Source organism: Erythrolamprus reginae, chromosome Z (assembly GCF_031021105.1).
Source record: "Erythrolamprus reginae isolate rEryReg1 chromosome Z, rEryReg1.hap1, whole genome shotgun sequence".
Lineage (NCBI taxonomy): Eukaryota > Metazoa > Chordata > Lepidosauria > Squamata > Dipsadidae > Erythrolamprus > Erythrolamprus reginae.
Window position 1 is genome coordinate 59,869,753 of NC_091963.1, and position 16,123 is coordinate 59,885,875.

Sequence of the window (16,123 nt, forward strand, 5' to 3'; positions counted from 1 at the left end):
GAGAAAGCCCTCTCTTGCAGCCTCCTGGCTGGGAGCACTTTCGCTGCGAGAGAGGGCTTTCTCCGTCCCTTTCGGGAAAGCCCTCTCTCGCAGCGAAAGTGCTCCCAGCCAGGGAGAGCGTTCAGATCCCCCCACCCCCAGCAGAAAGCGTTCAGATCCCCCCACCCCCAGCAGAAGCCAAGGACTCACCAAGCGCTGGATACGAACGGAGAAGAGCCAGGCTGGTTTGCTTTGCAGAGCCGAATAAAGCGTCACGCCCCCCCTGACGCTTTTGGCGGCAAAAGAGCCCAGCATCGCTTCGGAAGCCGCCGAAAGCGTCAGAGGGGCGTGACGCTTTATTCGGCTCTGCATCAGCTCGGAAGCAAAGCAAGCCAGGCCGGCTCTTCTCGGCTCGTATCCCGAATGGAAGCTCGTGAGTCGAGCAAAAATTTCTCTACTCTCCCAGCTCGTATCTCGAGTAGCTCGTAAGTAGAGCTGCTCGTATATCGAGGTTCCACTGTATATGAAATTATTATTCCTCTTGTATATGCTTTCATTGTGTCTCATAAATTTTGGTTAGAAGTTGACTGTTTTTTATTTTCTATCAAAAACATCTTTAATTCTTTTTCTAACATTTGTATAAAATGATCGTCTTCTGTAAGGTGAGTATTAAAAATCCATCTTCTATTATTGAATTCTTTATTTTTCCAGGTTATTTTTATTGAGTTATGATCTGCCCATATATTCAGCATAATTTCCATCTTTTCTATCTTTCTACTTATTTCACTTATAATCCATGCCATATCAATTCTGGTGTATGTTTTATGGGGATTAGAATAAAATGTGAACTCTTTAGTTTTGGGGTGAAATGTCCTCCATAAATCTATTAAATTAAATTCTCCCACCATATCCCAAAAGGTTTTTGATAATGTGGATTTACTTGATTGTTTCTTTTTCTTTCCCATATGATCTTTTTTCCCATCAACTACCCCATTAAAATCTCCAATTATATATACAGTAGTACCTCGAGATACAAACCCGGGGTTCCAAATTTTTTTGCCTCTTCTTATGAACTTTTTTCGCCTTATGAATCCGCTGCGGCGAATGCTGAACCCAGAGGTTCGGCAAAAGTTCGGGTTCAGGTGACCGCCGAGAAGTGCCGCCTGCTGGCTGTCACCTTCAGCAAAAGTTTGGGTTCAGGATAACACCAAGAAGCGCCGCCGCCCAACTGTCACCTTTGCAGAAGAGCCGCGGAGCTGTCGGCCGGTCACGAGGCTCAAACGGAGGTGGGGAATCCCAATAGGGAATTCCGGGGGCGGAGCTTTGACATCACAAAGACGTCCTTCCTGGCTGGCCGAAACGTGGACTCCAGGAAGGACGTCTTCCTGACGTGAAAGCTTCACCCCTTGCGAATTGATATTAATTTTATTTCTCTTTGCATCTTTCAATCACTTTCTTTTTGGTTTAGTTGTGATTTGTTTGATTGGCCTTCTGAGCTCTTTTTCTGGTTTCTTTTGGTTTTGGTTTTTCTTCTATTTCCTTAGTCTTCTCTTTTTTCCCTTCTCTATTTCTTGTTCTTCTTGTGTTTCTATTTCTTGTCTTTCACTTAGCTGAGGGTCTTCTTCATCCCCTTTTATTTGACCAAATATTTCTGTTGCTTCTTCTATGTTTTCAACTTTTATTCTTTTTCTTTCCTAGGATATTGACATCCCTTCCGCTGAAGGGATTATTCTTTCTATTCAATAAATTGGTCAAAAATTTATATTTCTTCCTTTTCTCTCTAACTTGCCTTGGTATCTGTTTTAATATAATTATTTATTTTCCCTTATATGTCATTGTTTCTTCCCTAGTTGCCATATTTACCTTATCTCTGACCTTCTTCCTCACAAATCCTATGTGTATCTCTTGGGAATGGTTGTGGTACTTGGCATAATTTGTATATACCCTTTAAATTTCATCAATCTCACCATTGCTTCCTTTATATCTTTTCTTAATACTTCCGCTACTACCCTGTTTCCCCGAAAATAAGTTACTCCGAAAATAAGACATTGAAATTTACATGAATTGCAGATCAGAGAATTTCTAGCAAGGAACATAGAAGATCCTATTCCAATTGCACGTTGCACTGTCTGTACCTTTACTTAATATGTCAAGCCTCTAGCATAAGTTTATTTTTATTTATATAAATATTTTACATAATTACTGGCAGGACATGTACTTAAATATAGAATGCTGATTGAGTTTGATCTCACATCTACATTTTCTTTTCAGGTGTAATTATGGGTCAGACTGGAAAGAAATCAGAGAAAGGACCAGTTTGTTGGAGGAAACGTGTAAAATCAGAATATATGAGGCTTAGACAGCTCAAGAGGTTCAGGCGAGCAGATGAAGTAAAGGTAATTAATTTCACATTACAAAGATACAAAGATATAAGACTATTTCTAGTTGTTATTATTACTTTTCAAACTAAAATAATCTGATTCTGGAGGAGACCCATAACAACAGCATTAAATAGGCTCTCTTAGCAATAGCTCCTGGTATGGCTATTTAGCTGTTTTCCATTTGCTATTTTTGTCTCTTTTAGATAGATTTTAAAAAATGTTAACATAAAGATAATGCACATATCCAAAATGCATAATTTAATATTTTTTGAAGATACAGTTTGGAGTTTAATAGTAGAATGCCTATTATATGATTTTTTTTTCTTTACATAGAATCAGCCGTGTCATGTTACCATCTTCTATTAAGATTTTCTTTAGCTTTTGAATTGGCTAGCTATGTGTGAGAAGGCTATTATTGGAAAAAAGCTTAAGACAGTTTTTGAGTGTGAAATTAGTACAGTTCTCAAGTGCTATTACTTGAAAGCATGGTGTAATTAAGATATAGAGTCTTGTCAAATTTAGCTGCAAAATGTAGTTTAGCGATTAATTCCTTGTTCCAGCTCTGTGAGCTCAACCCAGGGTACTGGTGATGAGTGTAACTCTGGCCCTGGGCTCAGGCTGCTGCTACTCAATGCCAGGTCGGTGGTAAATAAAGCTCTCCTCATCCGGGATTTGATCCTGGATGAGGAGGCCGACCTGGCATGTGTGACTGAAACCTGGCTGGGCCCAGAGGGAGGAGTTCCTCTCTCTGAAATTTGCCCAGCCGGGTTTCAGATATGGCATCAGGCTTGACCGCAGGGAAGGGGGGGAGGAGTGGCTATTATAGCTAGGGAGAGTCTTTGCCTGCGTAGACTCATTGCTCCAGAGATTGCGGGTTGTGAGTCCCTCCTAGTGAAGTTGGACTTAGGGGTTCAGATGGGCTTGTTGCTCACGTACCTGCCTCCCAGCTGTGTATCAACAGCCCTGCCTGTGCTGCTCAAGGAGGTAGCCGGGCTGGCGGTAGGATTCCCCAGACTCATTGTCTTGGGGGATTTCAACCTGCCGTCATTTGGCAAAACATCTGGATTAGCACAGGAGTTCATGGCCACCATGACAGCCATGGACCTGACTCAAGTAGTACAGGGTCCGACTCACGAGGGGGGCCATGCACCTGACATGATATTCCTCTCTGAGCAATTGAGTAATGGTCTGACATTAAGAGGCTTAGAATTGTTGCCTTGGTCATGGTCAGACCATTTTCTACTGCGGCTTGACTTCCTGGCTCCAATCCTTCCCAGCAGGGAGGCAGAACCGATTAGGCAGTTCTGCTCCAGACGCCTGATGGACCCAGAGGGCTTTCAGAGGGCGCTTAGGGTTATTCCAGAGGCACTCAGCCACAGTTCGGCGACGTCTCTCGCTGAGGCTTGGAATAAGGCTGCAGCGGAGGCTCTTGACCGGATTGCACCGTTGCGACCTCTCCACGGCACTAGACCTCGTAGAGCTCCATGGTTCAACGAGGACCTCCGGGAGTTGAAACGTCAGAAGAGATATCTAGAGAAGCGATGGAGGAAGAGTAGGTCCGAATCCGATCAAACACTTGTAAGAGCTTTTATTAAGACTTACAAAATAAGTCAACGCCTCCTTGGGGAGGAAGTCCTTTCCAGCTCCTTATAAGGAGGCACTTGTGCGCCCCCTCCTCAAGAAGCCTTCCCTGGACCCAGCCATTCGTAACTATCGGCCAGTCTCCAACCTTCCCTTTATGGGGAAGGTTGTTGAGAAGGTGGTAGCGCTCCAACTCCAACGGTCCTTGGAAGAAACCGATTATCTAGGCCCTCAACAGTCAGGATTCAGGCCCGGCTACAGCATGGAAACTGCTTTGGTCGCGTTGATTGATGATCTCTGGCGGGCCCGGGACAGGGGTTTATCGTCTGTCCTGGTGCTTCTTGACCTCTCAGCGGCTTTCGATACCATCCACCATGGTATCCTTCTGCGCCGGCTGGAGGGGTTGGGAGTGGGAGGCACTGTTCTTCAGTGGTTCTCCTCCTACCTCTCCGGTCAGTCGCAGTCAGTGTTAGTGGGGGGTCAGAGGTCGACTTCAAGGTTACTCCCTTGTGGGGTACCTCAGGGGTCGGTCCTCTCCCCCCTGCTATTCAATATCCACATGAATCCACTGGGTGAGATCACCCAGAGGCATGGGGTGAGGTATCATCAGTACGCAGATGATACCGAGGTGTACATCTCCACCCCATGTCCAGTCAACGAAGCAGTGGAAGTGATGTGCTGGTGCCTGGAGGCTGTTGGGGTTTGGATGGGTGTCAACAGACTCAAACTCAACCCGGATAAGACGGAGTGGCTGTAGGTTCTGCCTCCCAAGAACAATTCCATCTGTCCGTCCATAACCCTGGGGTGGGAATTATTGACCCCCTCAGAGAGGGTCCGCAACTTGGGCGTTCTCCTCGATCCACAGCTCACATTGGAGAACCCTATCTGGACCGGGACTCACTGCTCACAGTCACTCATGCCCTCATCACCTCAAGATTCGACTACTGTAATGCTCTCTACATAGGGCTACCTTTGAAAAGTGTTTGGAAACTTCAGATCATGCAGAATGCAGCTGCGAGAGCAATCATGGGCTTCCCTAGGTATGCCCATGTTACACCAACACTCCGCAGTCTGCATTGGTTGATGATTGGTTTCCGGTCACAATTCAAAGTGTTGGTTATGACCTATAAAGCCCTTCATGGCATCGGACCAGAATATATCCGGGACTGCCTTCTGCCGCACGACTCCCAGCAACCGGTTAGGTCCCACAGAGTTGGTATTCTCTGGGTCCTGTCGACTAAACAATGTCACTTGGCAGAACCTAGAGGAAGAGCCTTCTCTGTGGCGACTCCGACCCTCTGGAACCAGCTCCCCCCGGAGATTAGAATTGCCCCCATCCTCCTTGTCTTTCGTAAACTTCGTAAAGCCCACCTCTGCCGCCAGGCATGGGGGAATTGAGACATCTCCCCCGGGCCTATACAGTTTATGCATGGTATGTTTGTGTGTATGTTTTGCTTTTTAATAAGGGGTTTTTGGTGATTTTTAATTATTAGATTTGTTATACATTGTTTTTATTATTGCTGTGAGCCGCCCCGAGTCTGCGGAGAAGGGCGGCATACAAATCTAATAAATAATAATAATAATAATAATAATAATAATAATAATAATATCTCCAGGACTGCCTTCTGCCACATGAATCCCAGTGACCTATTAGGTCCCACAGAGTTGGCCTTCTCTGGGTCCCGTCGACTAAACAATGTCGTTTGGCAGGTCCCAGGGGAAGAGCCTTCTCTGTGGCGGCCCTGACCCTCTGGAACCAGCTCCCCCCGGAGATTAGAACTTTCCCCCACCCTCCTTGCCTTTCATAAACTCCTTAAAACCCACCTTTGCCGTCAGGCATGGGGGAATTGAGACATCTCCCCCGGGCCTATACAATTTATGTATGGTATGCTTGTGTGTATGTCTGTTTTAATAATGGGGTTTTAAAATGTTTTTTAAATTATTAGATTGGTCATAAATTGTTTTATTTTGTTGTGAGCCGCCCCAAGTCTACGGAGAGGGGTGGCATAGAAATCTAATAAACAAACAAACAAACAAACAAACAAACAAATAAATAAATTTGAAGGCAAGTCAGTTAAATCTTCTAATAGAATTGACTTTCCAAATCATGTAAAATATGAGTGCTTCTAATTCTGATCAGGAAATCAATTTGGTGGAAAATTACATTAATATCCATATGTGACCTGGACAGATTTATATGCAGAATATAATAACCATACAATAATAGTTTTAAAGATATTCTGAAAATTATAATTAAAATGATTGCTTGAAAAAATACAAGTTTTTGGTAGTTTGGTAGAATGATTTACCGTATATTCTTGATTATAAGTCGAGACACCTACTTTTGCCACCAAAACCTGGGAAAACTTATTAACTCAAGTATAAGCCTATGGTAGAAAATACAGTGGCTACTGGTAACTTATAAAATGGAATATTCTTCTACTATCTTCTTAAAATTGTTTTTGTAGGAGAATAAAAAAAAACCATGAAGAACAGTTGCAGGAACTGGGTATATCTAGTTTAATGAAAAAAGGACCAGGGGGATAGCATTCTTCCAATATCTCAGGGTTTGCCACAAAGAAGAGAGTCAACCTATTCTTCAAAGCACCTGAGGGCAGAACGAGAAGCAATGGGTGGAAACTAAACAAAGAAGGAAGCAACTTAGAACTAAGGAGAAAATTCCTGACAGTTAGAACAATGAATCTGTGGAACACCCTGCCACCAGAAGTTGTGAATGCTCCAACACTGGAAGTTTTTAAGAAGGTGTTGGATAACCCAGTAGTGTAGGGTTTTTGCCTAAGCAGGGGGGTGGACTAGAAGATCTCCAAGATCCCTTCCAACTCTGTTGTCATTATTATTATGTAACTTTTCCTTCCAAAATGTTTTTTATTTCTTGCACCTTTCTTCCTCCCCTTCCAAAATCTCTCTTTTAAAAAATTCCTTCTTTTATCATAACCAAAAACCTCTTAAAATATCTTTAGGAATGTAATCAAATCTGTTATCTTAATCCTCATTACAATATCATTATAATTTTCTTAATAATTGGGATTTCATATATTATTTCAAAACAATTGCTTAAATCAAACTTCCATATGATAAATATTCAGATTTTCCATTTAAAACATATTTCATAAGTTAAAATCATTACTATCTCAATAGATCAGTAAATAACAATTGGGGGTTACTCAGTCATTAATTGTAAAATCTTTCTTCTACATGATATTTATCTTCATAAGGAGAAACCATACTCTTAAAAAAAGGTAAATCTATTCATATTAATTATGTAGAACAAATGATTAATGCCAAAATGTATACTATTATATTATCCTAACCTTTATATTGTTTTAAACAAGTCAGCATTAACAATCCTCTTTGGTATGATAAGTATAGTTGGAAGAAAAAGTTTAATTACACAGAATTATCCCCATTTGAAGCAACATTTTCTTACAAAATGACTTCTTTTGTTACTAGAAATTAATCAAATTTAAATGGGTAACTTACATTTTACTTGCAAAATATGTTGCTGGCTTGGAAAAGACTTCCATTTCTGATCAGGAGAGAAAGCCATGGTTCCTTAGTTCTGAAAGTCTCTTCAATCCTTCTGCCCCTTCCCCCAGTGTTTCCTGTAGAGGAGGAGCTGTGATTGGTTCACCCTGCTGCCAATCAGGCAGCTCTCTCCATGTCTCCTTTCTGTGTAGAGGAGGAACTATGATTGGTTCAGTGTGCTGCCAATCAGGCAGCTTAGGGGTGTTGCTGGCTGGACTGTAGCAAGAGCAGAAGCAGCTGTGCAAAGAAAAAAAGCCTAGTGTTGCCAGAGCCATCAGGTTTCCTCTCTCCCTGCCTTTCACATCTGAACTGTACAGCTTTGGAAAATGCTGCATGGGAGTTTTCAGGTCAGTGAAAGTCAGTGACTCCAGTATAAGCCAAGGTTGGATTTTTCAGCACATTTTTTGTGCTGAAAATCTTGGCTTATACTCGAGCATATAGGATATGTTTTTAAATTGTTGGTTTAATTTCATCCTATTGGAATATTTTTCACTATTAAATATATGAGCTCAATGTTTTTCGTTTATTATGTGCAAAATTAAAAACACTTCTGCATGTACATAACTTTCAAGATCTTTTTTATGAACAGCTTTTTTTCTTTTCTTCTCAATTATTTGTACCTAAAACTCAAAATATGAGACTAAAACATAGACTAAGAAAGATGATAGTAAAAGATGCCAGCTTTATGATTTCAGTTCTAGATACCATAATTAAATAATATGGATTCTCATTAGCTTATTCATTATACTTTTAAGATTCTCTTGTGCAAAATATTTACCTTAACACCCTTCAATCACCTTATAATTCTATGATTTTGATGCCTATAGTGTTGGTATTCTGCTGCATTCTGCTGTATGATAATGGATATAATAGGATATAATAGGATATTTTATAGCTTGGTTAACCTCTTGTTTTGCCTGAAATAGTTAAATTTTAGATTTCAATTAGTTATTTTTGAGATATTTGAATGTTGTTACATATTAATAGACCTAGTAATTGTTCAAAGTTACAAAGCACTGAAAAAGTGTTTTATGACCATTTTTCATATCTACAACTATTGCAGCATCCCTATGGTCATATGATTAAAATTCAGATACTTGACAACTGGCGTATATTTATGACAGTTGCATGTCATTACTATTTGTAACCTTCCCTGTTACCTTCACCTTTTTCTGACAAGCACAGTCAAGGGGGAAACCCCATTAAGTTTCACTTAATGACCAACAATTCTCTTATCAATTGTTGCAAAAAAGATTGTAAAATGAGGCACAACTCATTTAACAACTACCTTTCCTAGCATAATAAATTTCAGGGTTAATTGTTGTCATAAGTCAATGACTACTTAGATATTGTCTGCCACACTCAGGATCACAGTAGGGGAAGTTATAACCAAGAATTCTTCACAATCTTTAGTAAGATTGATATTTCTGCTTAGAACAGGAGACATGTTGGTTCTACTTAGAACAGGAGACAAGAGGCAGCAAATGTCAGTGTCTCCTCATCACTGAGATTCCAGGAAAGGTTTTTTCTCTTCGGTTAATGGCAGAGAAACTGCAATCTGTTTGCATTGTAAGAGTTGAAATTTTTAAAAATTAAATTATATTACTGTATATAAATATGTATGATACATACAGTGGATATGCTTTTGTGAAAATTCTAATCTTTAAAAGTAAAATGGATATTATTTAGAAATCCTCATAATTAAAAATCTATATGGGTATAGTCTTTGTTTCTATTATTTATTTCCAGAGCATGTTTAATTATAATCGTCAGAAGATACAAGAAAGAACAGAAATCTTAAATCAAGAATGGAAACACCGCCGGATACAACCTGTACACATCATGACTTCTGTGAGCTCATTGCGTGGGACCAGGGAGGTTGGTTAACCTGAGTTGTGGAAACCCAGTTACAAAGTTGTTGACATAACTCTGTTTTACTGGAGAAAAATTAGTTTCCTTTATTATTGTGCAATATGACATTCTCTGCTTATGAATTGTCCTTAGGAACTTTATTCCTTTGAGTTGAGAAACTAATTTATAAAAACTACATGGAAGAAAGGAATTAGTTTATTTAATTAGAAAATGGATATGGTTGCCTATTGTTAGGTGGTAATGATCAGCAAAAGCTAATATAATAGCATTACTATAAATCAAGCAAAAAGCAGAATTAAAACGATCATAATGCAATAACCAACTCATTTGTAATAAATTTACCATACAACTCACACACCTACATTGGGCTAATGTGATATCCTGATCCAGCACCTACATTCAAAACAAATATTCACAGTTTTACCAAAGGCCAGAGAGATCAAAACATCCACTCTCCAGATTTTGGAGACAGGCTGTTCCATAGAGCAGGCACTGCGTCAGACAAGGCATAAAATTGGTCCTGCAGGACAGTGTTCCCTCTAAGGCGCGCAGTGCGCTATAGTGCACAGTTTTTTAGCGCTCAACGTGGGAATTTCAAATCCCCACGCAGAGGACTTTTTCCTCGCCTCCCCGCTTTGGCATCGGTGGCCCTGATGCCCGAGGCTACCCCGGCTCTGATACCCGCATGGCGTCGGAGGGGGCGTTGGCTTCCTCCCCCGTTGCTGCGCTGGGGGCTGCCCCTTGGAGCTGCGGCCGAAGCGTGGGGCGTAGTAGGCGGCGGCGGCTGCTCCAGGCCCATCCATGAGCTTTGCTTCCTCCCTCACTGCTGTGCTGGGGGTTGCCCCCCGCCACCGGGTCCCCTCTGCCGCCCAATCCCGGTGTTGGAGCCGGGACCGACGGGCCCAGCCTTGGCCTACTCGGCCCTGAACTTCGCCTCCTCCCCCGCCGCCACACTGGGGGCTGCCTGCCACCGCCGCCGGTTCCCCTCCGCCGCCTGTATGAGACAGTGGCAGCCCGCATCAAGAGCATGGACCTGGCCACCGTTAAACAGGTAGGAAGAGGAGGCAAGAGGGGGGAGAGAGAAAGGGGGGGAGAGAAAGGGAGGAGAGAGAAAGAGGGGGCAAGAGGGGGGGAGAGAAAGGGAGAGAGAGAGAAAGAGAGAGAAAGAAAGAAAGAGAGAGAGAAGAAAGGAAGGAAGGAAGAGAGAAATGAGAGCAAAAAGGGAAGAAAAAAGAGAAATGAGAAAATGATTGAGGCAGAGAATGAGAGGAAAGAGAGAAACAGAAGAGAGAGAGAAGTGACTTGATTTAAAACATGGTAAAATAATAACAGAGAAAAAAAACCCCAAGCCCTCACCTGTTTTTGGAAATGGTTCAAGAGTTCACACACACACACTCACACACAGAGAGATATACTGACAGACACAAGAGGGGAAGAGACAGGGATGGAAAAAGAGAGGAAAAAGAGAGGGAAGGAATGAGAGAAAAAGAGAGGAAGAGGGAGAAATGAGAAATCAATAAGAGAGAAAAGGGGGAGAGATAGGAGAGGTACCCAGAAATGAGAACAGTGGTAGAAATTTGAGGAGAGATGATTGATTATTAAATATGGATTGATTATGGAATATTGGTAAAAGATATATTTAGGTATTGTTTAATATTAGGATGTATTAATTCGTAAAATTGGGTTAGAATTTTAGAACTATATAGAATTACATAGGTAAAATTAATGGAAGATACATATGATAAATAAGAGGTTTATGATATGTACTGTATGATTTTATGAGTTTGCATTATGAATTTAAAATATACTTGGAAATATAGAAGATTGATGAAAGTTAATAATAGTAAATGCTACATGCCTGAAAATTAATTGAGCTTGGAAATATTGAATGAAATTATAGAAAGGTATAATTTATGGAAATATATTAATTGATGCATTGGTGTTCAGATAGATTTTCATAGTATTACTAGATTACTATAATACTATGATAAATATTTAAGAAATGAAGATTTTAAAGCATGGATTTATTAATAGTTGTGTTTTTGGTTTTGCTGGTTGTTTTAGTTTTAATAGTAATAGATTTTGGTTTTGTTTTATTGTTAATTTCTTTTAATAAAAAAGAAGGGAAATTTATTTATTTATTTATTTATTCATTCATTCATTCATTCATTCATATATACATACATACATACTTACGTACATACATACATACATACATACATACATACTTCTATGCCACCCAGTCCTGAAGGGACTGTCACTCAGACTGACAATTAAACTTGCCTTTGCCAGATCAAGCTTGAATTACACATTGTAGAAGGTTGGATCCAATGCAGCTTGTACAATAGTAATGTAACCTGGATGGACCTTGGTGTTTTAGAACAGCATGTGTCAATGTATTCTAGACCAGACAAAAATTCTGGGTATTTTTCAAGGGCAGCCCCCCACCCCTGACCACATTGCAGTAATTTAGGTGGGGTGTGAGAATGAATGGTAGTGAACCATTCCACTACTCAGAATAAAAGGTTAAAAAAAATCTTCCCATCCAAGGATTCCAAAAACTTAAAGCTGCTCAGTTTTGCTTATTAGCTCCTGGCATTGTCTAAACATCTTCATTGAATCATTTGTCTGGCTAGGAGTGGAGATGCATACTGTACATGAATATGAGCAGAATACTGATGCTACTTCACTTTATGCTAACAAATGAACTCTTCCACACATTTTATATGGAGTAGGAAAATAGGAGTGTATGTTAGCCCGGTTGGGTAGTTCAGACAAAAACAACAACCAAAAGTATTTATTAATTATACACTTATATTAACAGACTTGCAACACTGAAAATATTTCTCTTTTTCTTTTATTCTCTGGAAAACCAAGGAGGGTGCCCTTTGAAATGCTCCCTGCACTTCCCTTCCTCTCCTTTTGTGGGATGAGATGTATTTTACTTGCTGATTGTAAAATGTCTTCCATGTCTCCCACATTTATTCCCAATTATTATTATAGAGGTATCCTGGGGTATCTTGTATCATCCCTGAGACATGACTGAAACTAGTTCTGGAGGAAATCACACCACAACAGTGCCAAATCCAAATTAAGTTGGTCCAAAAGATACTATGATCAATGGTATAACCTGTCTGGAATCCTAACTGAAAATGATCGAAATAATCTTCTTTCAGGACCTTAGAAAATGTTTACTTATTAAAGTATTATTATTTTGGTCCTTTGCACAGTCAGCCAGATGTTCAGACTGGGTTTGGCATTTTTGTCCACCTATTGAGTCCTTCTCAAGGACCTGGGATAGGCACGTGTGGATTTTTAGCATAGAATAGAATTATATTGGCCAAGTGTGATTGGACACACAAGAAATTTGTCTTGGTGCATATGCTCTCAGCGTAGATAAAAGAAAAAGATACATTTGTCAAGAATCATGTGGTACAACACTTCATGATTGTCATAAGGGTCAAATAAGCAATGAAGTAACAATCAATATTAATAAAAATCTTAGGATACAAGCAAGTTACAGTCATACAACCCTAAGTGGGAGGAAAAGGATGATAGGAATGATGAGAAAAACTAGTAGAATAGAAGTGCAGATTTAGTAAAAAGTCTGACAGTGTTGAGGGAATTATTTGTTTAGTAGAGTGATGGCATTCGGGAAAAAACTGTTCTTGTGTCTAGTTGTCTTGGTGTGCAGTGCTCTGTAGGGACGTTTTGAGGGTAGGAGTTGAAACAGGTTAAGTCCAGGATGCGAGGGGTCAGTAAATATTTTCCCCATCCTCTTTTTGACTCGTGTAGTATACAGGTCCTCAATGGAAGGCAGGTTGGCAGCAATTGTTTATTCTGCAGTTCTGATTATCCTCTGAAGTCTGTGTCGGTCCTGTTGTGTTGTAGCACCAAACCAGACAGTTATAGAGGTGCAGATGACAGACTCAATTATTCCTCTGTAGAACTGTATCAGCAGCTCCTTGGGCAGTTTGTGCTTCCTGAGCTGGCGCAGAAAGAACATTCTTTGTTGTGCTTTTTTGATGATGTTTTTGATGTTAGGTGACCATTTTAGGTCTTGAGATATGATAGAACCTAGAAAGATGCTAATCTATTTGGCTTGGGTACTCATTTTCAGCCACAGATAGCACATGAAAATGGTTCAAAACAAAACTTAGAAACAACATCAAATGGTTAGAACTCTAACCCTAAAGATATTTCAGTATCTTAGAAAAACATATACAGTATTCATTCTAACGGACAATGTGGCCACCAAGGCACATATTAACTGTCAAGGGGGAATTCATTCCAGAACTCTCATGCAGGATTATGGGTAGAGAGACACCTGCTATCCGTCAGAGCAGAGCACATTTTTAGAATAAGAACCACAGTCAACTACTCAGAGTAGTGACTACACCCAGATCTGTTCAGGGAGCTGTCAAGGAAGTTTGGAAATCTGATCCTTGATCTCTTTGCTTTTCCATCAAACACCCAGTTACCAAGATTCTATTCTAGATTCCCAACAACTGGGGTGGAGGGAGTCAATGCCCTCTGCATTCCATGGCCCCGGGGACTGCTATATACCTTTTCTCCACTTCCACTAATTCCAAAAGTGGTAAAGAAACTGATAGAGGAGAAGGCAGAGGTCCTACTCCTGGTCCTACACTGACCAAGACACTATTGTATGCAGATCTGGTCAGTCTGTTGATAGTCAGACCATGGAGAATCCATCGAGACAGAGCAGCGCTCAGTAAGGGAGCCTTGTTTCATCCAGATCTACAGTGTTTTCAATTAACTGTATGGCACTGGAGCGGTCAGCCCTGAATTAGCTCAAATGTTCTAGTAAAGTTATACAAACAATACAGACCAACAGGAGGCCTTCAACTAACAGAATCTATGATGCTACATGGAGAGCTTTCTATAGCTGGTGTTCCAAAGAGCATATCGAGTCTACTGCGGTGTGGGTGACCAAAATCCTGAAGTTTCTCCAGGAAGGTCCCAACAAGGGCCTGTCTCCCAACACCTTATATAGATAAGTGGCAGCCTTGGCATCTGTGTAAGGCTGTGGAGAATTGGATTCTCTCACCCTACATCTGCTGGTGCAGTTTCATCAGAGGCACAACCAACCTAAAACCATCAGTGATACATAGATATCCTACTTGGGACTTACCAAAGGTGCTGAGGGCACTCAAAGCAGAGCCATTAGAGCTGTTACACTCAACCAGTTTACAGTTCCTCACTTGGAAGGTAGCATTTCATCAGTCAGAAGAGTTTTGGAGCTAGCAGCCCTCTCCATGAGAAAGGACCTTTCTATAATTCACTCAGTGGACCTCTATTTCCTCCTGAAGGTGAATTCCTTATTTCACAGGACACAAGAAATCATCTTACCAGATTTTTGTCCAATACCAAGTCACAATCTAGAGAAGAAACGGCACTCCCTAGATGTTAGGAGAGCTATTCACATTTATCTGAAGAGGATAGCCTCTTTTAGAAAAACAGAATAGCTTTTTGTGTCATTCACACACAACATGTCGGGCAACACCAACCATGGGTTGGTGGATACGAACTTGTATCACCAAGGCCTATGAGATCCAAGCCCTCCCATTGCCCAAATGGGTAACAGCTCATTTGATTAGAAGTGTGGTGATGAAAGCTGCTTGGAATACACAGACCTCTATTGAGGACATCGGTAGGGCAGCAATGTGGTCTTCTCCATCCCCATTTATTAGACACTTCAAGCTAGATGTCTTCACCTCAGCTGAAGTGGCTTTCAGCAAAGAGGTCTTGCAAAACTCAGAATTGGGGACTCTAGACTAGGTTGCTTCCCACCCTTAGGACAACACGCTTTGGTATGTCCCATAATTGGATTATCTTTCCAGCACACTGGAGAATGAGTGACACACTTCTTCTCAGTGTGCTGAAGGATAATACAGTCCTGCCCTGGCAATAGTCTAATCTAGAGTCCAGGGGAAGTGGGTACCAGCAACAAAGCAAATCAAGTCAATTAAGACGTCTTCATAAAAACTAGGACATGCTCAGTAGAAGTAGGCATGGCCAGGGGTCTGATTGACAGTGCCCAAAGCAGAAAAGGAGTCTACACCCACACAATTGTATTATTCTTATGTCCATTAGTCATATGTAGCAGACTAATCAAATTTCCCTGCAGTGTGAGGTAACTATAGAGAACTCTAGAATTTGATTTATGTATGGTAAGAGTATTAACATCCACTAATCCTTGATCGTATCAGCATTAAAGGATTTCCTTCCATTTATCCTCTTTGTTTGTAAGGAATATCTATAGACATTACTATGCCTATTTGTTAGCTAGGAATAAATAAATAAATTTCACATAAAGCTGGCAAAGACAAAACTTCAACACATTTGCTTTTACATGTAGAATTGATTTCTGGGAATTCTTTATTATACAACTTGGCAGTTTTCTCCCTTGGTAATTGTGATAAAGTAATTGGGTTTCTTTCTCTATTCTTCATCACATGAGAAAGAACAGAAGCCTTGAAAAGTATTCCTGCTATGAATCTTGGTGGATAGTAAAACAAAACCAAATAAAAAGGAGAAGGCTGACATGATAGAGAAGTGAGGAAAAAATCTTGGAAGAACTTTCTTGATGAAAACTAATTTCTTCATCTTTAGTGGCAGTTAGGTGACCATTTTCATATTAAATATAAATAGTCTTTGATTTATAATCAGATCAAGACCATAACTTTTATCACTAAGTGAAGCAGTAGATAAGTGGCACAACTACTTTTAGGACCATTTTTGCA

The 16,123-nt window shown here is 40.6% G+C and overlaps 1 protein-coding gene across 18 annotated transcripts in view; it reads left to right on the plus strand.

The window, feature by feature from the left end:
* EZH2 (enhancer of zeste 2 polycomb repressive complex 2 subunit) overlaps positions 1-16,123 on the plus strand; it is a 143,715-nt gene that overhangs the window by 23,909 nt on the left and 103,683 nt on the right. For 11 of the 18 annotated variants that reach the window (XM_070727911.1, XM_070727898.1, XM_070727905.1 and 8 more), the window contains 2 exons: positions 2,251-2,375; positions 9,237-9,365. In XM_070727911.1, the coding sequence (XP_070584012.1) occupies positions 2,259-2,375; positions 9,237-9,365 (246 nt within the window). In that variant the 5' untranslated portion in view covers positions 2,251-2,258. Of the gene's footprint in view, positions 1-1,244; positions 1,266-2,250; positions 2,376-7,693; positions 7,835-9,236; positions 9,366-16,123 lie in introns of those variants that run through there. The other 7 variants (XM_070727913.1, XM_070727912.1, XM_070727914.1 and 4 more) reach the window with 4 other exon arrangements.